The sequence below is a fragment of the Acanthopagrus latus genome, chromosome 10, assembly GCF_904848185.1.
Source record: "Acanthopagrus latus isolate v.2019 chromosome 10, fAcaLat1.1, whole genome shotgun sequence".
NCBI classification, from domain to species: domain Eukaryota; kingdom Metazoa; phylum Chordata; class Actinopteri; order Spariformes; family Sparidae; genus Acanthopagrus; species Acanthopagrus latus.
Window position 1 is genome coordinate 12,503,242 of NC_051048.1, and position 25,891 is coordinate 12,529,132.

Below are 25,891 nucleotides of genomic sequence, written 5' to 3' on the forward strand. Positions count from 1 at the left end.
ATGCTTTTTGAGAAAATACAGTAGCTTTTATTCTTTGTTCTTAAGTAATTATATGTCCAAGGCTGTTTAACAATTTCCCCTAAAACCGTGTAATTCATCCTGAGTCAATACAAAGCAGCTTGTTATGCCGTCAAAGTTGCCGGTAGGGAAAATGAGCTGGGTGCTGCGGGCAGGAGTGAAAATGAAAACACACGGAACTGCTGGAAGACTGCAGATAAGAACAGAGAAGGTCACTGCTTAAACCTGAACAAAAGTTCTGATCAGAAACTTTGTTATCCTGGCAGTGGGGGCCTCCCGTTACGGGCAATTTTTGCAATCATGAGATTTTTTTCGTTTGCATAATCATCAGTTCCCTGAGAGCACTGCAGGGTTGTGCAGTTCGGCCATTCGAGAGAAAAGCCCAAAATCCACTGAGTAGATGATGGTGTTTCACACAACGTTGCAGCTGGAGCACAATAAATAGTCCCATCAAGGTACTTTAAAAAGTCTTTCATCATAACAAACACATCTAATGCACATAACAGCAATAAAATCAGAAAAACATTGTCATTTTCACAGCTCCTCATTAAAATCCTGGCCATGGTTGGCCAACGAGAGCAATGGGGACTGACGCAGACGGAGATGGAGTCATACTGTTGTGTTTTGTAAGATGTTGTTGATTCATAGTTTATGGTTACGCTGTCGCCTGGCACAGGAAATGTTCCAAGATGTCAGCGCATAAAAGCTGACAGTTGACAGAACACTTTCGTTATGGAATCCGGAAGAACACGGCGCCTTTTCCCTGCTGAATCACACCAAACCGCTATCATTTTCACACTAATTTTATTCGTTTTGTTCCGCATCTTTCTGACCTTATCATGTTTTGCCATTATTTTGCCTCCCAAAACAGCATCAACTTTCCAGTGCCATTCACAATGAGTAAGATTTGATTATATTATCATCAAAAACTACAAGTATTGCAAAGGTCAGCTGGCGCTTTAAAATGACTGTTAATCATTTATGAATCCAAGAAAAAACAGATAGAATGGGATAAGAGGCAGAATAGATGAGTTTATTTTCCCTCAGTGAGGGCTGTGTCCCTGATTGCATGCAGTGTTGAAAGACACATTGTAAACCCAGTTCGGGCTCTTATTCAAAAGAATATAGAATTTATCACAAAAAAGTTGAGTATACTGTATGCTGCTGGACCAAATTTAGAGGCTCATAGGGACTCTTGACGTGCAGCATCATCAGCAGTGTTCTGATGTTTAATCTCTTAATTCTATGTTTTCACATTTTGACCCTGAGACCTTTGTTTGACACAAAAAAAGAACTTTGCATGTTTCTAGGGGTTGGGGACACATTAACCTCTCCTTAGCATAACAAACCCAAATCTCAGCTGAGTTGCATTGTGGGCAATGTAGTCCCCAGGGGATCAGGTGTCACCCATTTATTTTAGTTATTTGTTTATCTATTATTTAGAGTCTGAAAGTATTGTCAGTTGACTTTGAGCTGAAAATAATTTTATCAAACTCACACAATACAGGAATGACTTGAGTTTGCTTTCACTTTATTTCAGAGGTGGTAGATTGGTTGAGTGTTAAAATTTGCTGTTAACAGTTGCTGTTAACAACGATAAAATGCTTTATAAACCATTCTATTAATCAGCTTATATTTCAAGGTTTATAAACATCAGGTGTAACTTAATAATGTTTATAGATGAACTTAACAGTATAAGTTTATTAACAGTTAAATAACTATTAACTAAAGGGTTAATTAACTATAAATTAAACATATTTGTTTTTATGTATGCCTGATGATACTGGGAGTTTATGCAGAGATCAACGGGCCAAAGTTGCTTTTGTGCTTTATAATGTCTGAATCATTAAAGTAAAACAGAATTAGTCTGCACTCCGGTGATCTACTTGGGGTCATGGATTTTATAGATGATTTTGCGAAAAAATACCCATTTTAAAGTGAAATAATGACCTGTAAGAATATTTGTCAGGATATGTTGCTGATCAGCTCGACGTGGCTTCAGCTTCCGTGTGTCTGTTGCAGACTTATGATTTGGGATGTAAAATACAGAAGCAAAAAAACAAAGGTGGTAAAAAACAGATTTATATATAAATGCATATAAAAATGCAGCTTTTCAAGGAAATTCAAGCTAACTAAAAAGAGGAAAAGATTAAAAAAAACCTTTGCGATTGGGACATCTAAAAAGACCTCATTTAACCTCGGTTTGTCTTCAGTCCAAGAACAAACTTGTGTCGGTCAGCTTATATTTGGACAGCGCTGTGAATGACTGGACATTTAGAAAGCATTTACATTCTGTTGGCTTACAGCTCTCTATTCTCCCCCACGTCTGCTCTGTTCCCATCAAAGCTGCTGTCAACAAGCAGCATCTGGCTACCTTCCCGGATCAGGACAGAGGGACTGAAGATTGCCGACGGACGTGTCAGCACTGGAGCGGGACTGAACTGGCCTCTATCTGATAGAAAATATAAAGATTTTCTTATAGCGTAATGAAAAACTTTCTCAAACTCCTATCAGTTTAGATTTACTGAACAGACTTTGGAATTAATTCCTACTAAAGCCCCGCTGAGCTTTAACTTGATGTCTCTTTTATTGGATCAAATTCATGAATAATATTTTTTGCGACACACATCCTCAGGACGTGCAGCATCTTTGCCAGAAGAAACTTCAATCTGAGCCTTCAATATCCAAGGCGTTCCACATTAAAATCTGTCTGAGGCTGTGAACATTTAAGACTTTAAAACTGCTGCCTGGATCCCCAAAGAGGATCAAATTAGTCATTTTCACGACAATCCGGCGAAAAAAGAAGAGTTCTGACAGTGTGCGCTGAACTTTCTGTGTTTGTACAAAACTTCACCTAAATGCACTGAGGGAAGATTCCAGGCTCATTAGCAAACATTTACATTGCTCCATCAAGACTTCTATTGATATTAAAATAAACAAATAGCTTTCCTGAGTCTATGAGAGTGAGCCAGGTGATGGGATGTGACAGTTAACTGAAGCAGCAAAGCAGAAAGATAAGAGAGTCTCCTGATAACATTTAAAAGTAAAATTACCATCCCAGAGCATACAGTACTTTTACAGACATTTGCAGCTCACACGCTTTGGGGTCTCTCATTCTCGCAGTTTCCCCTCCTTCCAGAAATGGGAAGAAGATATTAAGGATCCGAGCGGTGCCTGGCAAAAAGCTATTCATATAATTTATTCATGCTCTATTTGACTGCCGCCTCTCCACTGGTCCGATGCTAGGTGAGCTAAGGTTAACGGTGATCTTGATTCTACATGTGGTCAGTATAAACAGTCCTCAGCGACTTTATGCCACATACTTGATTTATGTCCAAAATTAGGACATTTTATAGGATTTTATATTCAAAACCTTTGCAAACAATGTCATGGCAGTCCAATGCTCCATCTCTGTCTAAGGAAATATTTGCAGTAGCTCCTCTGGATGTAAGCCTAAGCTGAGGTTATTTCTCACTTCTGACCAGAAGGCTCATCTAATGTAAATGGAAGGGATCCTCACTTCCAACATATGGACACTGGAAAGCTGTTATGTAACATGAACGATTAGAGAAGATCTGCTGTTTCATCAAGGGATCGGCTAAATGCTCCTTTGCCACCTAGCAACCATTTTTAACTTTTAAGGTAAATATGGAAGCTGAGGAATTGTAGTAAAGTACATCCTTTCCGACTCATATCATGTATGTCTATTACTATAAGACAAATATGTAATATGGAGCCCCTGTCATATTGAGTATAGTCACACCTAAAAACATTTTTAAAAAAATTCTTCTCCCAGAAAAAAACAAAACCCATAACCTGAACAGCTGTGGAGTAAGATGTAAAATCCAGTCATGTAAGTGGAAGTGCACAGTGCAGCCATTATACCCAGACACTCGTTACTGTTACTGTGGTTTGTAGTTTTGGTGCCTTTATTCTGAAAGTTGAACCAGTACTGCCAATTTTATTTTGCATTTCTGCTCCTAAATTCTCTAAAATCCTACACACCGACCCTTTACACCAGGGGTCTCAAACTCAATTTACCTGGGGGCCACTGGAGGCAGAGTCTGGGTGAGGCTGGGCCGCATCAGGTTTTCCACAAGAAAAGCTCTGATAAAAACATTCCAATGTTCTCAAATGTCTTTATTTTTATTTTTAACACAAAATAAGATGAAAAAAATAAACAAATGAAGAATTAATAAGAAAATAAATAAATCAATCAGTAATAAATAAATAAAATGTCGTATTCGTAAAATGTCATGTCTTATGACATGAAGAAAATGTTTTATGTCATATTAAAATTTTGATATATGGTGTCATATTTAATATATAAATATATAATAATAATAATAATAATAATAATAATAATAATAATAATAATAATAATAATAATAATAATAATAATAATAATAATAATAATAATAATGGGGCGGCTGTAGCTCAGTGGGTAGAGCAGGTCGACTAGTGATCGAAAGGTTGCTAGTTCAAATCCCAGCTCCGGGCAAGGCTGAGCTGCATGTCAAAGTGTCCTTGAGCAAGATACTGAACCCCACATTGCTCATCAGTGAGGGCCCTGCGATGAGCTGGCGACTTATCCAGGGAGTACCCTGCCCTCGCCCTGAGACAAAAGCTGGGATTGGCTCCAGCAGCAACACCCCGCGACCCCTTGGAAAGGGATAAGCGGTTACGGACAATGACATGACATGACATAATAATAATATGTATAAAATAATAATAATAATAATAATAATAATAATAATAATAATAATAATACAGCAGATATAGAAGACTTAAGAAACATATAGTTGCTGACTAGAGAAATCTAATTATTATTATTCAGATTCAAATGTCTGTATTAACAGTTCTTTAACCTTTAACTTTCTGAACAACAATGGAACATGTTCACTGTCGCGTTGACGTTTCAGTTTCAGTGTTTAGCCGACACACGGAGAACGTCATTTCTGCAATGTGTGTTATTTCCGCCGGCGCCAGATCGGCTTGGGGTCCTGCGCTTGCATATGACGTCAAGCACGGCACAGTTCGTGATTGGTTGAAGGTCAGAAACCATGGAAACACGAAGTGTTTGTGGTGCCCAACAATGTTGAATATAGTTTAACATTAAATTAAATAAATCAAAAGTTATTAATAAAGTTCGGCTCGTGGCTAGCATGGAGCTAGCGCTAACAATAGAGGGCGATACGTTTCTTTCCGTTAGGATTATCAACTAGTTTATTTACGGCCCGGCCTCGTTCCTCTACCAACAACGAACAATGGAGACACAGAGAAGACATTTGTTGGAACTGGAACTGATCGACATTTTTATTGTAAATATTGAGACGAGAACTAAAGAGGAGACGAGTGGCGACGTTATTGTTGTAGAAGGAATACGGCCGGCAAATCGGGATTCCGGAAATGAGGTAACTCTAGCGGACCAATCAGAGCGATGCGGTCTCCGTGAGCTCTCTGTTGTTTGGGGAGGTGCTCGTAAGCTGACGGAGAGAGGGTCGGAGAGGGTACGCTATGACGCAGAGGGCTCTGCGTCGTTGCATACCGACGGATACAGAGAAGCATAAATCAGGACAGCATTCATATCAAACCCGCGGGCCGCACTAACATTAAACTTTCATATGAAGGCGGGGGCCACAAACTATCGTCCTGCGGGCCGCAGTTGGCCCGCGGGCCGCGAGCTTGAGACCCCTGCTTTACACCATCCAGACGAAACAGTGTGTCTGTCTCATTTAACTAGTTTACTATCTTCCCATTAGACTGAATACAGTAGCCTATATGTCCAACTGCAATTTCTCCAAGTGAAGTCAGTGAAGGCAGCTTTGACCAAAGTGCTGACATAAGTAACAAAAACACATTAAATTTGGTTTCCTGTACCTGACTCCTGAGCACGTGCTGAGAGCCACCCAGGACTCTGGATGTCCTCTCACATGGCCATGGTAGAAACAGTGATCCTGCAAGAGAACAGAACGGCAGCCAGTGTTTAATTTTTCCTTTGGGAAAAATTTTTAAAAAGCTATGACGATACAGATTATGCAGACATGCCTCTGGTACAGCCAACAATGAATTGATCTACTGGATTGACTCAGCTGTGTTTGTGTCCCTAAAACAGGCCCCGTTTCATGACTACAGCTGTCGGTAAAAATACTGCTCACTGTATCAGAACAATGAGTATGATGAATCAATAAGGATATGCAAAGCTGATGATGACGTGTAATTGGAGACTGGAGCTCGGGCCGCTCACTCATCATGATGAGGACTAGAAATATATTTGCCAGACTTGTAACAAAAGAAGCAGAACTCGAGGAACTGTAATACTAAGAAGGCGGACTGCACAGATGTGTGATATGTGTGAGTTCAAAGCAGTTCAGGTGGTGCTGGGGTGACTCACTGTGGGAGACTTGTTATCCTACAGAGCAAGTATTTCCATACTGCCTTCACAAGCAACATCAATATGTCATAACACACACTGCTGTGTACTTCTTTGTCAGAGTTTTTGATGTCGCATGACAGCTGATCTGTTATTTTGTTTCCCTCTATTATTTCCTTAAAGCTGCAACATTTTAACACAAATGTTATTGCAAGTCATATAATACAACTATTGGTATTCTTTCACCCTATTAAACACACAGAACTGTGGGAGTGTAACAGTTCAAGTGCACATCCTGAACCACTGTTCTGTCACCCTGTTGACAAAGCCACTGCTGAATTAGCTTCATGCATTTAGTAACCTGATTAGGTCGATGTCTGCATGTGCGTGAACGTAACTTTGTAAATGGGAAGCCTTTAACTGTGGGATAGTTACTGTCTGTTTGCTTAACCATGCTAGCAGACCAAGGCTCTAGATCAGAGGTGTTAAACGCTATCACTAAAGGGGTCATCTTGAAAAATACAAACCAATTTAAAGGCCAGGTAAACAGGAGCGCGTATGCAGAACATTAAAGAATATTTGACTATCCCTATCTAAAGCTATGCATCTCTTCTGATGTTATTCCTTCTGTAACAGGTAAAACCTAGAAAAGTAGGTGGGTCCAGGGAAATGTCCCAAGGTAATGTTTTGAGGGTCAACCCCAACCTTTTGAAATGCTTGTTTCTGGTCACTTTTAAGTGTGTATTTTTCAATCTGGGAACAAAAAGTTGGCTGGCAAACTGCAGGGCTGCATAATCTTTTATTTAATGCACCAAAGTAGTACCATTTGAAGGAACAGTGCTCTACATCACACTTGGGCATTCAGCAATGTCACTGTAGTCTGACTGATGAAGAGCAGAATCACTACTTTGCTGCATCAAATAAGTGGATATTGGAGCCCTGCAGTGTGCGGGCCATCTTTTTGTTCCCTGTTCTGTGCATTTTTGACTCTGCACCTGCCCTTTTTGGTCTGAATGTGATTATAGATTGAAATGTGTTCAATCTGAGCTGTTTTCTGACTGTTTTCCTATATTTAGGGACTATTGGATGCAGAGTGGAAGATGGCAAGTAAACAAGGGGAATGTATTTTTGTCATTTTCATAACAAGGGGATGAATGCCATAATGTGACTGTGAGGACGGCCAGTGAACAACCATAACATGTTTACATTGTTCACGGTAAGTGACAAAAACAGCCTCTTTAGAGATTTCACTCACAAAAGTGAGTACGTACCAAACTTTTTGTGTACCATTATACCCCCAATGGACAGTAAACACAAGGCCAGGAGTAAATGTGAAACCTCAGATTTCAGTTCATTTCTCTGGGATAAAGAAAGGCTGAGTCAACAAAAGACTTTCAATACCCTAAAATGACTAACTTAACTTACATAACTTGTACAAAAGGTAAGAACAAAAGAAAGAGAACAAAAAAGTCAGATTGAATTAAACATTTTCTACCTTAAAGCGCAAAGGTATCAAGCCTTTCATGATTTTCAGAAGCAGCTCTGCCTGTGGGCCTAAAGACCTACTGTTAATGTTGAAAAGAGCTTTATCACCACGGGGTTTAAATTATGCCTGCATGTTGATTTCTGACTGCTCAAAATACTCTGTCAGCTTATCAGAGAGTGAAATGAGCTCTTTCATTTGAACAGCAGCTGCAGCGGTGAGTGCCCTGTCAGAGCCAACATACAGCTCAGCTGTCCCGGCCAACGCTCAGCGATTAGTCTGGTTACATGTAGAGGATGTGATGTGGATGCAATCCAACGGGCTGGCCCCGCCAAGTCTTGTTTGAACCTGCTATCTTTGCAGAAAAGCCATGCCACAGACACAGACAGGTGGTATAGTGAACATGTGCAGGTTATGCTAACGTATATAACTCTCGAGGACATTCAAACTACAGAGGCTGTCAACACATGTCTCAGTCTTTGTTTTTGTCTTGACTTGTTTTCTTTTTTGGACTTGCAATATTTTATCATTTATGGTAGTGTGTCAAATACTATACAATATTCTAATTTCTCATGCTGTCAGATTATAAAAGATTCTGTCTCCAGAAGTGGACCGAAGACATCAGAGAGGTTCTTCATAGAAGGAGTAGAACCACAGCATCAATGACAACGTCAGCATACAGCACCAATGCAGGTTTCAATGTTCAAAATGTCCTATCGGCGACTTCTAATAGAAACATTATCTCATGTCAAATGCCAGCTCACCAAGCCCTCACACTATCTCCTAGCCCTCAGGGTCAACAACTGCAAACATGTTCCTGTTTATCTGTCCAATATATCTTCATCACTGTTGAAACAACCAACAACAACAACAACAGTCACCTAAAATTACATTTGATTTAATCACAGACTTCTTCAACTTTACTGAACCATGTCCAACAAAGAGGCTACCTTTGAGTATTTGCACCAGCTTTGGTTTGCGCCTCTGCGACTTGCAGAGAAACGGAATGAACCGAAGGCATTCTTTGATCTTTGGACTTCCGACTTAACAAAAAGAAATCCTCAGTTTGCAGTTTGACTTCAACTAACGAATTATCACAGCAAATTAATTGTTTCTAAAATAAGAAACATACACTGTGTGGGAGGACTGTCTTTTTATCAGTTTACATTTTGATGAAAGGAAAGAATGTGGTCTGCTAGAAACCTTAACCACAGAGCAAAGCCTCAATTTATTCTCTGTGGTGCGGACGAGGCTAGTGAGCTGAGACGGTCAGGCTCTGTGAATCACAATATAAGCAGAATCAACTTGAGAATGTTCACGTCATGCAAACTGATCTTAACTTGAGGCAGATGTTGTAACGCATGCACTGCTGATAAAACTGATGTTTCCTTTTGAGGATACCGCTGCAACCCTCACAATGAATCAGAATCAGAATCAGAATCAGAAAAAGCTTTATTGCCAAGTACGATGTTACACATACGAGGAATTTGTTGTGGTGATATTGGTGCATGCATCAAATAACTATTAAGTGAAAATATAACAAATTAACAATATAAACTATTTAAAGAATAGAAAATATAACAAATTAACAATATAAACTATTTTAAAAAGTAGAAAATATAACTATACAACATAAATATATATACACAATCTGTTTTTTGGGTAAAAGGATAAAAAGGAGCAGACCAGCTGGCAGTGAACAATTACAAGAATGATGTGCAAATGAAAATGTGCAAATGAACAGGATGTTCAAGGTGAGCGTTAATGTAACGCATAAAGTTATGGTACTGTCAGTGTGACAGCAGAGTCAGTGGTAGAGGTGGAGTGTGAGGAGTGTCAGGGGGGATTCAGGCCTTGTTGATAAGGCTGACAGCAGACGGGAAGAAACTGTTCTTGTGGCGTGAGGTTTTGGTCCTGATGGACCGCAGCCTCCTGCCAGAGGGGAGTGTCTCAAAGAGTTTGTGACCGGGATGGGAGGGATCAGCAACAATCTTTCCTGCACGCCTCAGGGTCCTGGAGGTGTACAGGTCCTGAAGAGATGGGAGGTTGCAGCCAATCACCTTCTCTGCTGACCGAATGACACGCTGCAGCCTGCCCTTGTCCTTGGCGGTGGCAGCAGCGTACCAGATGGTGATGGAGGAGGTGAGGATGGACTCAATGATGGCTGTGTAGAAGTGCACCATCATTGTCTTCGGCAGACTGAATTTCTGCAGCTGCCGCAGGAAGTACATCCTCTGCTGTGCTTTCTTGGTGAGGGAGCTAATGTTCAGGTCCCACTTGAGGTCCTGGGAGATGATTGTTCCCAGGAAGCGGAAAGACTCCACAGTGTCAATAGTGGAGTCACAGAGGGTGATGGGGGCAGGTGAGGCTGAGTTCTTCCTGTAGTCCACAACCATCTCCACTGTCTTTAGAGCATTGAGCTCAAGGCTGTTCTGGTTACACCAGGTCACCAGGTGGTCAACCTCCCACCTGTAGGCGGACTCGTCACCATCAGAGATGAGTCCGATGAGGGTGGTGTCGTCCGCAAACTTCAGGAGCTTGACGGACTGGTGACTGGAGGTGCAGCTGTTGGTGTACAGGGAGAAGAGCAGAGGAGAAAGAACACAGCCCTGGGGGGATCCGGTACTGATAGTCTGTGCATCGGAGATGTGTTTTCCCAGCTTTACACACTGTTTCCTGTCTGACAGGAAGTCAGTAATCCACCTGCAGGTGGAGTCAGGCACGTTCAGCTGGGAGAGCTTCTCCTGTAGCAGAGCTGGGATGATGGTGTTGAAAGCAGAGCTGAAATCCACAAACAGGATCCTGGCGTAGGTTCCTGTAGAGTCCAGGTGCTGGAGGATATAGTGGAGGGCCAGGTTGACAGCATCGTCTACAGACCTGTTGGCTCTGAGAGAGCACACTGTGCTTTTTGTTTCATTTTGATCTAAAACCTCATCCCATTGTTTGTGTATTTTGCAGGTCATGCAACAGCAGTCAGTTATAGCCCAACCTGTTTTCAGTTTAGGTCATGTAATACCAAAAATAACACAGTACAAAGGCAGAGGGACTAAGTTTAGATGTTCCAAGCTCTCATCATAAAAAAAAAAAAAAAAAAAAAAAAGAAAAGAAAAAAAACAGCTATAAATGACTTAATCAACTTGACTCTTGGGCACGATTATTCCATTGTGCTGCAGCAGAATAAAGAAATGTTTTTACCTGTCAAACTCTTGACATGAATCAATATAAAATTTGTTGAACTACTGTGCCTCTTGTTGAATAGCTACGAGAGCTTTTAATCGGTGAAAACCTTTTTCAAAAAAGGTCTGACTAACTGGAAGCCAGTGCTGTAACATTTTATCAGCTGATATTAGTAGAAAAATGCCAGAGATATGTTTGAGGACATTTAGGAACAGTGTCTCCATTCCAGAATTGTCCAGCTTATCCAATATGGTCACTTGATAGCACACAGCAGGTCGCAGAGAAGTGCCCTGTGAAATAAAGGGGTTGGTGTCAGCGTAACTGACCTGAAACTTAAACTAACCATTGAATTCAATCTGTCTTTGATTTGCTTAAAGAAGTTATTCATTTGACTAAGCATAAGCTGGCACAACTAGATGTGCAGCACTGCAGCCAATAGTCTACTGATTACGAATAGATGATTTTGGTTCCTATGATGTAGCACTTAACAGTCAGAGTGATCAAAGGGCCAATCAGGGTGCTCAACCACCTCTAATCATCAAAAACTCTTGAGATGCGAGACGTCTGCATAGATCCTGATAACTTGAGCCTTGAAGACGGAAATCAAGTAACATCAATGGGTGCTGCATGAAGGAGATCGTGATACTGTTGATGAAAGACCAAAGACATAATCATCAAAAGTTTATTTTTCTGAATTTTGAAATCTCAAGACAATGACCTCAAAAGTATTTTGGTGTTCATGCTGATTTGAGGTTAAAACATTCAGAAGATATCACTGCATTTAAAGAGTAAAGAGTTTTGTGAATAAAGGAAGATCCGTTGAGACAAAGAGCAACAAAAAATATTTTACCATCAAAATGTGACACACACATTGCTTAACTAATAGTCTTAAAGAGTAATTTAACAACAACAAAAACAACAACAGGCTTTGGACCCTTATGTTAAAACAGCAGGTGTTGCAAATCTACCATATTGAGGCTTAAATCTTTAAAAAATAGATTTCCACTGTGATTTTTTAAAAACATATTTATTACTACATTTTTTTGGGGCAAGCAAAAAAGCTCCCCTTTCTGCCATGCCAGAACATTTGATGGCTTTATATGTCTGTGCTCAGAGGATGGCAGCCTTGTTTTGCTCTGTATCATAAAGTTCCCCTTTCACAATTTCATCCGAATGTGACCTGGTGGGAGATGCATGTTTTTTGTGATATACACTGATGTTACAACGCTACGTGCGCCAATACACAGTATATAACTAAATGCCACATATGCATTAAATGCTCAAGCTGCAATCTGTCTGTGTTGCTAATTTTGGCTATTTCAGTGTCTGCATGCATGCAGAATGGTATTAACTGTTTGAATGCGTGTGTGTGCATTATCCATGACTGAGATGATGTGTGTCTGTGCATATTTTAATGGGTCAATGTGTTTTTATGGATATAGTACGTTTGTCTGTGTGTATATTAGAGTGTATTCAGCTGTAGTATTGCACACATCTGTCACAACAGTTTTACATGTATTTACATACGTGTGTGTCTGTTGTTTGTCATGTCTTTTGTTAAACCTTTTTTTGATGTTGTGCTTTGCAGGTGTGCGTATGGGCCTGTTTCAGAGTTTGAAAGTAATCAGCGTGATGATGCTCTGTCAGCAGTTCTCAGTCCTTCATCAGACTTCTATTTCCTTGATCACTTTCATCGCAGCTGACAAGCCCTGGTTCCAAAAAGGCCACACAGAGCCTGTCTGACACATGGCCGACAGCGTTAATAAAGTGCTTCATAATTTATGCATCACTTATGGCAATGGCCTTGCACCATTATGACACCTCCAGTGTGGTCATAAGAAAAATGATTAAAGACAAAATCCATTTTTTATAGTGTATGACTTCAATCTTAGTGTTCACAGCACTCTGGGGTTATTCTAATACAGTATGAGCTGCTGGAATTTCCTTACAACATGGGCTGACATTGCTGATCTCTACAAGGAGTTGTTGGACTAAATTCCATTTCCCTATTCCTTGTGGCTAAGCACATTTTACTCAAGTTTGAACACTATCTAATGTTTTATTAGATATTATGCTTTAATTTTAGTCAATGCATGTGATTAAGGGTGCTGATGTACTGTTCAGAAATGTATGCGAAAATTACTTTTTATATACATTATCGTATTTCTAAAGACACTGTAAGACAATATAATCATGACAGTTATATTACTCACTTTTTCATGTGGATTCCATGATCTCTTTTACAATGAAGATGAAAATAAGAATACATTTTACCCTGGATAATTACACAAAATTTCATTTTCTAGAAAGAAAAACAAAGAATGATTGCTTGTTAATACTGAAGTTGAATTTTCAATTTTTTGAGGTAATTTTCATTTCGGCATTGAGTTTTGTGAAGAAAATAATATAATATAATATATATAATATTTTGCTGTAATCATTTAACTCTTTGCAATAATGTGTCATGAAGGGATTATTCAAAATGTACATCCTAACTGATGAACAGATATAAACAGTCCTTAATAACATCTTTAAATTTCACATGAAATGCCAAATCACATACATGCATACACATATGAAAGGTTTTAAGCCTGTGAACTGATGTAAATAAAATGACTGAAATGGCTGCATGAGGACACACAAGGTAGGGTAAACATTAAAACACTCTCATGCTTTGTAAAAGAGATGGCAAGTGTGAAAGTGGTTTATGTAAGGTATAGTTAAGTATATTTTACAATTAAGACACTGGTTTATGATTAAGAAAATGACTGAAGCTTTCTACAGCTGTATTTATAACCTGCTGCTCCATACTTACAGTGTAATTGCTATTGGTCACAGTCACTGGCAGATCATCTTCTGTATAGTAGGTCTCGGTAAAGTCTGGACCTAAAAGCTCCCTGGGAGAGAAAAAGAGAAGAGAAGAGAAAATTGTTGGCAGGTGATTAGATAAGGTTGAACTTTAATGATCCCTGTGTAATTAAGATCATAGCAGTAGCAGATAAACAATAGCACAGAACAGAGAAAATTAGTCAGGCTAGAACCACATATAACAAGTCGTTGGCAAGTTTAAGTTTCCTTTTTCTGATTCTCTTTAATTGACCATTTAACACTCTGGGAACCCTGTGTTTATCCATTTTGATTTTGCTGTCCAGTTGGGTAAAAATACTATTATATCCACTGAAAGCAAATAAGGAAAACAAAGACCAAGTTGGCAGTAATTGTTCCTGCACAGGCTTATTTTATAATCAGATGCTGTTATAATAAATGGCATCAAGCAGGACAGTGGCAGTTTTTTTTTTTCTTCTTTAGTCAGCTAATAACATTAGCTGATGACATTGGCTAATGTCATTAGATCGTTTGTGATTGACAGCAGCTGACTGGGTGGTTGCCTAGTAAACAAAGAAATTTACTGAGCTGCTTCTTGTGAGAGTGCCAACGGAAATCGTTGGCTGATGGCTTTACACGCAACAACATCCGGTCACACTATCACTGTTAAAAATCCACCTCTGGATGTAGATTTGTGGTTCTTATTGCCATGAAGCGCTCCTCTAATATGGCTCAGCTGCAAGAGTGATGAGACAGGCTGAGAGTGTGTTAATCACTACACCTACCGATCTATATTCCACTCCACCTAGCGCTCCTGTGCTTGCTGCAGCTTGTTGTCGCGCTTGCACGATTAAAATATGGCACGAAATGGTAGACCTTCCTCTCCCCATTGGCTCTCTGTGCACGCTAAATTATGTATGGTGATAACAAGTACAAGTACACTGAACAGACAACACACAACCTCTTTAAATATGTCTGACAGAAACCGGTGAGCTCATTCACTATTACCATGAAAGCTCAGCGTAATGACAGCATTTGCCTGATGTGTGAGACCTCATTCTATCTCATTCTACAGTTGCCTACTGAAGCTCTGCTTTGAAGAAAACGCAAAGTCAGACAAAGCTTCAATGATATTCATAACTTCTTTCTTTGCTTGCTGACATCCCTGTATGATTTCTTGATATTGCCAAGGCTGATTGCAAAAAGCATAATCTCCTCAAAATGAAATGTTGGATCAGCAGGACCGGAGTCTTTCATGTTGATGGAGTTGGGCATTGATAACAGAAAGAGACAGAAGGAAGAAAAATATCCCAATGCCTTCACCGTGCTTGTATAAAATGTGATTCATCTCACAGTTACTTATCTCATGCAAATTCTTATCTGGTGCAACCAAACTTTTCTTTTTTTCTGCATTTTGTTGCTGCTTAGCTGACAGACGACTTGCAGAGGGCCAGGAAAAAAAAAAGAATAGAGATTATTGTTTGAATTTTTTCTTAAAGGTCACCTTACAACAAAAATGCATTGGCTCAATTTTAGTCTGGAAGAGGAAAAGGTGACATTTGTCATGTCTGGCGATGGAGGAGTCGGTTGTCAAATGCCAAGATGTCCCTGGACGAACGCTTGAGTGTTACAGATGTATAGATCAGTGGAACCATGAGGACTTCTTGCCCATTCAGCCTGTCTGTGGCTGAATTACTGACCAGGCAGGAGATGCATTCTGGCAACAGATCCATGAGCAGAAACGGGCAAATGGAAGACGGACATGAAAAGATGAGCCCAATCTCCATTTGGTCCCAGGGGCCCTATTGTATTATTCATTGAGGGAGATCGTAATGGAACATAATCCAGCTTTCTCACCCATTTTACTGCAGACAATTTGCTCTGCAATATAAAAAGACTGTCTTACGTGGCAGTCCTCTAAAGTTAATTCGATTGAAGCTGGTGCATAGACAGCAGTGTGTGAAATCCAACTCCATCTAATTCAGGACAGTATTTACACAGCATTTTCATCAAAGGGAGAAAGGAGAAAAAGCTGATTGCTTTTCATGGCAGGTGACTGTTTTTCTAGCTGGAAGGATGGTGGAGAGACTAAGATCACAGTCAAATATCTCCTATGGCTTAATTAAAACCCAGCAAAGGGTGAGATTAACTGTGAAAACCTTGAAGGTTAGCAAACACTGGTGAAATGTTCCCCCAGAGTGACCGCCCACAGCATATGATAAATCATCTTTCATGGTCTTGGAGAACCACAGCAGACACTGATTAGTGTGTGCAATCACCGAAAAGGTCCCTAGCTTCAGCATCCCTGGGTTGAGCGACTTCAAAGATACTAAAAGACAACACCCACCCAGCCACAGTCTGTTCACTCTGCTGCCATCTGACAACAGATACAGAAGTATCTGCTGCAGTACCACAAGACTACAGAGCAGATTCATCCGTCAGACTGTGAGACTCCTCAACTTATCAGCAACAAGCCATCATAAATAGTTTTTTGTTCTTACTTTATTATTTCATTAAATTGCATGATGACAATTGGATTCATGTTAAATCTTGAATACTGATAGAGGCTGTCAGGCTAAGCTTAGGCCAGTGTTCATCTGCATACTTCAGGTTGGGGTCTACAGCGTTTATATTTATTTTCAATTAACACTTGTAGTTTAACTTTGCATTGCAAATAGATGTGCAAAGCAGCAACATCAAGCCACTTGCTGGCCAAAATGTGTCAGCCTCAGCAATAAATTGGTAAACAGAATCCGCAGTATTAAAAAAATGCTCTAGCGCTGCGTTTAAGTACAGTTAATATTCTGTGATACGTACATCAGTGTCTGTGGTTGCAGTGTAAATGTTCATACTCAGGCCAGGGTCTATCATGTCAGGTACTCAGTGCTGATGGCAAAGACTATGGTGACGTGGAAGACCCCTCAGGGGAAAACATTGGAACATTTCTCTGGTGTATTTTGAAATGTCACATTGCTTGAATGAACAGAACATACATGGCAGAAAAAAAACGACCAATTATTTTTGGTATCAAGTTGACTCCCTACTCTCCAGAGAATGTGATGATTTCATGAGGTTCACCAAACTCTCATTATTCTTGTGGTTGATTTTTCTTCATCTGCTCTGCTTGATACAGACCTCCACCTCTATAAGGGAGGAAGTGTGCAGACCTCAGTCCACCACATACTGTGTAAAAAACTATCGTCTACCATGAATGCTCATTAAAAAAGTGCCAGTGAATGTGGAACAACTCATCAGCAGCCCTGATACTGAATAATTACACAAACACACCCAGCCTTTTTCTCTCCCTCAGAGCATCGGCTACAGAGCCACACAGTGTAATCTGGGGTCAAACCACTGTGATACTTCCAAGAATAAAAGTAATGGGCTCTCTTCGAGGCAGAAGGAAAGCAGACAGGCAGCTTGGCTTTGGTGTGCTGATAAAATTTGCTCTAATGAGAAGGCCGAGAGGATAAACTGCTGGACGCGGCCGTGTGTTTGTGTGTGGACGCACTGTATAGGACTGTGTTTTTATACCTATGATCTTTTCTCTTCTGGCTTCTGATTGTTTAGCAAAGCTCCTATATCTTGGTTAAACAAGCTATAGGAGAAACCAAAAGCGAGGGGGGGATGCAAAACAAACAAGCAACAGATGTATGTTGAGTGAAAGGAGGGATGTTACTGTCAGAGCTACATGGAAAACCAACAGGGAGGCTGTTTCTCAGACTTTGCTGCAGAGATCCCCTACATGGATTTCAAAAGCCATTTGTGTGTGATCCTTCAATGACAATACTGTTTTACAACAGGAAATATAACTACAGGCAATTTAGTGTTAGGGTTTGACTAATCAGCTATTTATTTAATAGGGTTAGGATTTAATGTCAGAAAACAGTCCAAACTATTTTTTTCTGTAACCCAAATTGTGGTCCTCAAATTATATGTTTTCTCAAATTATCAATGACAAAAGGGTCCGAACACACCAAAAATATCATCATAGAAACTATCAGCAAAGAAGGCAGACTGTTGAACTGCGTCATGTTGACTCAAACTGTTGATTGTTGTGTGGCACCAGCTATGTCTGGTTTTCTTGCTGTTCTGAAAAGGTGCTTTATGAGCTGTAGCTCAGGCCGGGTTTTTGAGAGGCAGCTGCCACTCCGCCACCTGGCCTGTCCTCTCTACCTAACTAGCCCGGAGACACTGCATCTGTGACAGCAGAAAAGAGTTTCTGGGGATATTATAGCTCACAATCCACAGTATCAGCTCCGCTGGTGGCTGTTTGTTTTACAAACCAAATGGTAGAAAAACACAGACGCAACCCATTAAAACCAGACATGATTTGTTTTTGAGTTATGTTGCCGAAGAAAATTGACTTATGTGCATTTCTTAACATAAAATATGAAGTGACATACCCAAACCATGGAGCCCTTCATGTGCAAAACTGAGGCCAGTGGGGTAAATAAAGCATAATAGTGTGAAGCTTAATAGACCAAGCTGCTTTATTTGAAGAGCTGGAAGTAAGAACATGTTGCAAATTCTTCTAAACTTTGAGGCTGAGACCAGCAGCCCTTACTCATTTTATCAGAGGTACCTATCCAGCAGTAAGTCCCTTGACTAGAATAGCTGCCTAAACAAACAAATCACATGAACATGACTAATAGTTGATGACTAAACCATTCTTCTGTCGGAGAAGGTCTTATTAAAAAGTCATGCCCACGGGCTGCTGAGACATACAAGAAAACAGGGAATACCAAATTCAGTGAATAGCTCCATCGAAGAACAGCTCTTCATTATTGTGTTGAACTGCTGAATGGAACTATCACATGCTGAATATCAAATAAAGTAAGGGCTTGAGGTGTATGTGCTCTTAGCTGAAGCTTTCTGGAGGGTTACCAACAATAAAGTCACGCATTTGTTAAGCAATAAGATATAAAAAGTTTAGCTTTAGCCAGACAACTTGCTTTGTTCAGGAGAGAATACATGCTGAAATTTAGCCTTTTATAGCCAGAAACCAGGGAGACAAAACTTCTTGACTCCTAAGACAGTTTTTGTGTTTACACAGTGGTATTTTTAGTAGCTCCATAGAGAATGGATTGAGATGAATTTAAAGGCTTAACAGAATTACTCACCTTTGACTTGGTGGTCTAGCCGCAGGTCTTATATCACCATACACACATGCAACGAAAAAGATCTATTTCTATTATGGTAAATGTCTTCAGTCGTTACAAAAAGAGTTCATGATATGTATCTGCATTTGCTGGGTGCTCCATTTAATACGATTAATCACTTTATTCAAATTGAGGATATTGTTTGAGGATTTTTCTTTAGTACAACAATAGACATTCAAAACATAATGCGAAAACATCACTAGATGTTTCACAGTCCAGGCAACATTTTCAAAACAAAAAAAACTAGACATAGTAGTGAGGAGTTGGCTTAGAGTGCTAATATCTAAGGTCAACTTACACAAAGGAGCTATATTACAAAGGCACAAGAAAAGAGAGTAGAGGGTTGTTTGCTGAAGTCCAGACTTAGCAAAAGAACGTAGAATAAAAGGTAAAATCACGTGTGGCCAGAGACAAGACAAAGGGTAGCAGGAGTTCACACATATTCATTACCTGTATGTTCATAGATAACAAACATACACTTAAATTAATTGTTATCTGAGGACAAACAGCTTTAAAATAGTGTGTAATGTAAGGCTAACAGTACAGGTAAGTAACACATTTTACAGACATTTTGAGAAGATAATCTCAGTGTCAAGGTCAGGGATACAGTGACACCACTGACATTCAAATACATTCTTTTGCTTTTGAATGACAATATACAGAGACAGAGCAGGAGGGAGAGACCATGGATGAACAGACAGAACAGCAAATAGGGAGAAGTGAACAAGCAGCTGCCATGTTCATCACAGCCCACAATAAACATGCAGGAGAAAGTACAAAAGGGCTTGGCAGAGGTGAATCCCGAGAGAAGGGTGTCATGATTGACAAATAGCCACACATCACTTGTGTCATTGTCCTGAAACTCTGAGCCAATGCAAAAATGCTAAAAAGAGGCTTGGGATTTTTTTTTTTTTTTTATTAAAATCCCAGTGAAGTTGACTGTTTTCAGTGCACTGACGTCATTTCAGACAATAAAGTGAAATCTTAACTGTAGAATTTCCTGCCTCCATCACATACATGTCTACAAGTGTCTTATAACCACGTTTGAAGGATTATTGCATAATTGTTATGTGCATTTAAAAATATCAGCTAACATACTGATGTCAGTTTTTTTTCTATACACTTTCCCAATGCTGAAGGCACATTTTCTGCAAAAACGACATGACTTGCATTGTGCCGCCTCATCGGAATGAACCTTCATGAGTGCACTGTGCCTTCTGCGCTGTACCATAATACAATACAGGAAGTTCAATGTCAGGAAAAAAAACAAACCTTTGGAGTGCTTTTCGTGCTAGTTGTTGTGCCTCCACAAAAATAGGGCCCAAAAAGTCATGTGTTCTGTAATGCTTTATGTTGCAATCAGACAACAGAATAATAAGATCAATAAGATGTGGAGATGTGTAAGTGATCAAACTATTTCTAGCTGAAAAACAGCACAGTGTAGTGACTTCCTGGAGTCTTCATGTACAAGGTACAGAAGTCAAAGAATCAGAAGTGTTATCCGGGAACTGATACTGCCAGTAAACTATGAAATCATGCTGCTAATGCAGAAAGGAAGTGAGAACTGAGAGGCTGAAGGGTATTGTTCCTTCCCCTAGTCACTAACAAACACTTTGAGTTGCTGTTGTAATTTTTAATCTGCCTTAATGCTGAGAAACTGGAGGACGAGGTTAACCACAAGCCCTGACAAGAAACCTGCAATATAAAGCTAAGACAAAGGTGAAACTGTGTCCTACCTTCTAATTAGGATGATCTTATTTTGTAAGTGCAACTGTAAAATCACCTGACTATTTAGAAGAAAAAATATGTTTTTGTGTTCCTAATTTCCAGGAATAGAACGCAAGAGGCAACTGCATTGGGACGCTTTGGGACCTTTACATTAGTGTTAGCTATTATTTAAATGACTGTAAACCGCAGTCTCTCAAGGGTTATTAACTGCATGCTCTTATTTTGCACAGCAACAAGCAGACCCAGTGTGGGTTTCAATACAGCCGATCAAGACTGAACACAATTCTACCGGGGAAAAGTAATACATTCTATTCCAGAGAAAATACATCTGAAGAGATCCAAGGATTACTTTTGATCTCAAAAAGATTTAAATTCTCTGAAGAAAATATTCATTTTAGATAGCGGGATGTGATGAGACCAACAGTAAATTTACAGAGTAAATAGCTTGAGCTAAAAAGACATTTCCCTAAACTCTGTGATTAATTATGTCCAAAGACTACAGAGTCAAATTCTTCATATATTTTATTCTGGATTAAGTTGTACACTGACTGACATTGCAATCCATGGAATCACACTGGTAGCTGGTAAATTAAGGTATGTTGAAGAGAGGCATTCACGTTATTCAATTTTGCAATCAATGAGGGCAAAGGGCAACATTTTGCTGCCATTTTGCCAAAACAAATAAACACACATTTGAATTGTCACTTCAGCATTCTGTTTTTACTTTTTGAATTTTAGTTTTAGTAAAATTGTTTTGCCAGCTCAAATATCTGATGCCTAGTGGACAAACAAACAATTCTCCAGATACAGGATAAGCAAGGCAGCTATCATGCATATGGAAACGCATAGTTGAAGGCAGTTATATCTTTGTCTGAAATTCATGCACGTCTGGAATATTGGGACTGGAACTGCTGCAGTCGACGATGTGAAAAAACTGTAAGGAGCAATACCTGCAGCCGAGCAATAGGCCCGATCTGAATAGGCACGCTTTGAACAGCCACTGCTGGACAAGAGCTTCGGGAGGAACGCAGTCGCACCTTCTCTAGCTCTTCCCGGTTTATCTTTCAGTTGAGTATTTTGTCCCTTCTTCTGTTAAGAAGTCATCTTGTACTTTTCGGTGCAGCCGAGGTTTCAGAACACTTTAAGTCACGATGACGGCTGACAGGATTTTATGGTGTGTTTTGGAGCTGCAGATTACAGTTGTGCGGAGAGGACAGTTTGTCTTTTCCTGCTGTGTCCTTTGTTTGGGCCTTAGGGATTGTGGGAAAGGAAGAAGTAAAGCGATGGTTTCGAAAATAGGCTTAGAAGTAGCCATATTTTCAGAATATTTTTTTCTTAACAAAAAACTAATTTCAAAGCCCATTAGATCATCCTATCAGACTTTATGTATTATAGGTCACCCTGCAGTGCCTTCGTCAGAACTCTGGTAACACTGACACAGCTATTAGTCTATTAGTCTATTAGTCACATTGCTTGTCTGAATGATATAGTTAAAAATGAGCACTGCTAAAATAAATGAATACAAATTGTTGATAAAGACCGTAGGATCAAAAGCGACAGAGTAAGTCCTTCCTAATGGTAACAAAGTGAAACAAAGATTATTTTTTGAGTATACAAACAATAGTAGTAGTACATGTGTATGAAAGTATACCATTACAAGGCTCAGGGTGTAGTGCCCAGCTCAATCAATGTAAAATCAACACAGAGGGCATCAAAAATCTTTATATTTATTTTGCATTGATCCAGCACAAAAACATCTAGTGTTTTTGTAGGTCCCAAGTTGACATCTTTAGCAGGTTTTGTCTTTAAGCTTTTAGGGTCTCTGTAATCTATTATCTGCTCTACCCTTTTGAACTATTTCTTCCCTAATATGGAAATGATGGTCTAAAATATGTCACATTTTCTTAGCAGAGGATGGCTTCCCCAACACCAAATATGTGCATCTAAAGGCAGGAACACACTGGCCCAACTCTTGGTCGCCTGAAGCATTTTGAGAGACTCGGACAAGGTTGGGAACAAATGTGTTCAGTGTGTTCAGCTGCGTTGGAAGCTTTCGGAGCCGCGCGGACATTGTCTGCTCCAATTCAACATGCGAAGTCTGAGGAGGTTGGCTATCGGCCATCTGGGCCATGGGATAATGATTGGTGTGTCAGCTGTATGACCATTCTGACTGGTGATATGCTAGCGACTCAGCGCGGTGTGTGGGAGGGGTGGAATACTGTGTAGGCTTTGTTTTTCTACGCACTCCATTCCGTCATTTCCTGTTTTCATGTAGAGCCACCTGCTTACTGCATCTCGCGCAAGCGCAGAACGTACACGCTGCTGTGGAGTTGGCCGCACGTCGAAACGGTGCGTTCAATGCAACTTTTCTGCCGAAGGATCAGACAAAAGGCAACAAAGTGGTCGGAGAAAGGCAGTTGGCTGTTTGTTTGAGTGTGGGCGTTGTGTGGGGGCCTTAAGTCATAATCTTAGAGAAACGCTGTAAGTCTGTGAACTTTCACACTGTTTACCCCCCTCTCTGTCCTGCTATCATTATAGAAATGTCTGTGCTAGCTGTGAACCCTCCACAAGGCGGACAAAAACTTAACACAGATACTATCCAGCTGAAAGCAATCAGTATACAGTAAAATAAGGCTGGTAATGACGGCGGGTCTGAACTTGTGAGTTGAGTGCAGTAGCGCAGAAAGGTAACTTTCCTTTACCGGGACGACAGCATGTCATCATGGCTTGACTTGGCTAAAGCAGACTAAAACACCCTAATAGATCCAAAGGGACTATTGATCCCCAAACCTATAAAAAAGCGGTCTACCCTGACAAGGAATCTGGGGACATAACACTCCTAAATCACCTGACAAAACCACTGCCAAAGGCCCTCCCTGTACTAATTGGATGGATCATTGCTCTCTCCTGTCACCACAATGGAGAGGAGGTTGTGTGGCTCGGGCACCGTTTGGCGATGCCACAGCCTGCTCAGTCATCCTCCTGGATCCACATTCTTACACATACATTTTACACAATTTCCTTCTTTCAGATATTCCGACACTGAAATCTGTGACCTCTGAGATTTTGTTGGTCTGTTCTGTACACGCGACATCTACATGTGACTGCTTTCCATGTCCAGGGTACAACTAGATGTCAACAGTTTGTAACTGAAGTAACAGGAACAACATAGTTATTTTAATCTGAATCACAATGTTTTCTTGAACCTAACCAAGTAGTTTTGTTGCTTAAACCTAAAAAAACTGCCTGGTACACTGGATCATACATGTTGTTTTGGGAAAGGTGATATATGTCATCTTGGGTGTTGTCAGTAATTGACCTGTACAGTCATTTAGCTATGAGGATGTGTTGGATGGTGTGTGAGTCTTTCTTCATTAACATTAAAATCAATTCTGTTATTGTCTGTTGTTCATAACTCATCCGTGCAGTTTCTTCAAAAAAGGGCAGTTGCAGCCCTTGTAGGGGACACTATGACAAAGCTGTCTGCATATGGAAGTCATTTTTTTCTTGGCTCCCCACAGTGAGCCCAGGTGATGCAGATGACTGCAGAGCCGTTACAGCCAACTCATTTATATAACAGCTGAATTATGTTGTGCTCAGACGGCATCCTTTATTTATAATCCTGTTCTGACTGAAGCTTTTGTGTTTTTATTATCTACTTCAAGGCAGCATTTTGTTCTTTTCTATGTTATGAATTGCTTTAATCATTGCTTTCCATCTGTCAACAGTCTGAAGCCGTTCTGAAGACCAGACTCTTGCGTCAATTAGAGTCAAACTTGTATTGTAATAATGTACCAAAAAGATTTGTATTCTGAAAGTTAGGGCTCTACAAAGCAAAACTGTTCATGAGGGTTTACAGATACATCATTCTTGGGATTCTTGCTGCCTTGTCTTATATTTGTGCATCTGTCTTGTAATGCTGTTTATTCAACCTTTTCATCTCTTTAATGCTCATCTGGTTTCACTCTGGGAGACTGTTTGGACTCCATCCTACTATTCCAACAATCATCCTAGTTCTCATCATTTAGATGTTTAACATGTCCCAGACAGAGCTTTGATAATGGTCTTGATAGTTTTTTGTAGCTCTTTTGTAATGAAGTCTATGATATCTGCAGGGTATTTGATCTACAGGATTTGTACAGCATGTTTCTGCTCTGACGGGAGTTGTCTTTTAATTACGCACTTATGTTACAAGCAAATTCTCTTTTGGTTTCCACTGTATTTTTTTCACTTCAGTGATTTATGAGGTGCGCCTCCCAATTTTTCAAATAGGTAATTTATTTCGGTAATACCTTTACTGTCCTCCTCTGTTTTTCTTGAATTTGTAGAAGGGGAAGTTAATACATCACATCCTCAATGTTGAGCAGAACTATAACTTTATGGTGCCTGTTCATGTCAACAAATCCTCCAACTGGAATGACAAATGGGTTGTTTTGTTACTGCCAATCAAAATGATGTATATAAATGTTTTCAGGATGACAGTGTGTGTCAGGGACTTCCAAAACCTAATATGAATGACACTGCCATCACAAACAAGATTACTCTGATCTGCCACCTCTAAGGTTGAGGTGTAGTTGGGAAGAAAACTAAAACCATTTGGTGGAGGTCATGGAAATATCCATGTTTTGGTTAAAAGATGCCAAAAATGATTACTAGTAGCAGATGGAATGCAAACAGCAGCACCATTCACACTGTTTTCAACAATGTTCAAATGAAAGAAATAGTAAATTAACTCAAGGGTACATATCATTTTGTCGAAAATCACTGTAACATCCAAGCAAATGCCAGGTGATTAGTCAGGGAGGGAGGAAGGAAGTTGACGAACGCAACTACACTTACATGAAGAAAGCTTCACCTCGTCCATGAACATTTCAACCTGAGTTGTGTCGCATAGATTTTCATCGGCAAATGGTAATTATTTAACAATGGAGACAACAACTTCTATGATCCCACAGTACTTTAAGGCATATAAAACGACATCTTTTATTACAATAGTTTTGAGTGAAACCTAGCATTTAACACACATTTTCACTCTTCTGCACTCTCTATTTTGGTATCATTGTATCATTGTTATACTTATGCTAGAGAACAACCAACACATTGTGACAGATAGCCATGGATACT

The 25,891-nt window shown here is 39.9% G+C and overlaps 1 protein-coding gene across 1 annotated transcript in view; it reads right to left on the reverse strand.

The window, feature by feature from the left end:
- adam19a (ADAM metallopeptidase domain 19a) overlaps nucleotides 1-25,891 on the reverse strand; it is a 189,337-nt gene that overhangs the window by 60,060 nt on the left and 103,386 nt on the right. Inside the window, exons 4-5 of the mRNA XM_037112871.1 lie at nucleotides 13,867-13,948; nucleotides 5,899-5,975 (exon numbers count right to left, since the gene is read on the reverse strand). Coding sequence (XP_036968766.1) covers nucleotides 5,899-5,975; nucleotides 13,867-13,948 — 159 coding nt within the window. The remainder of the gene's footprint in view (nucleotides 1-5,898; nucleotides 5,976-13,866; nucleotides 13,949-25,891) is intronic.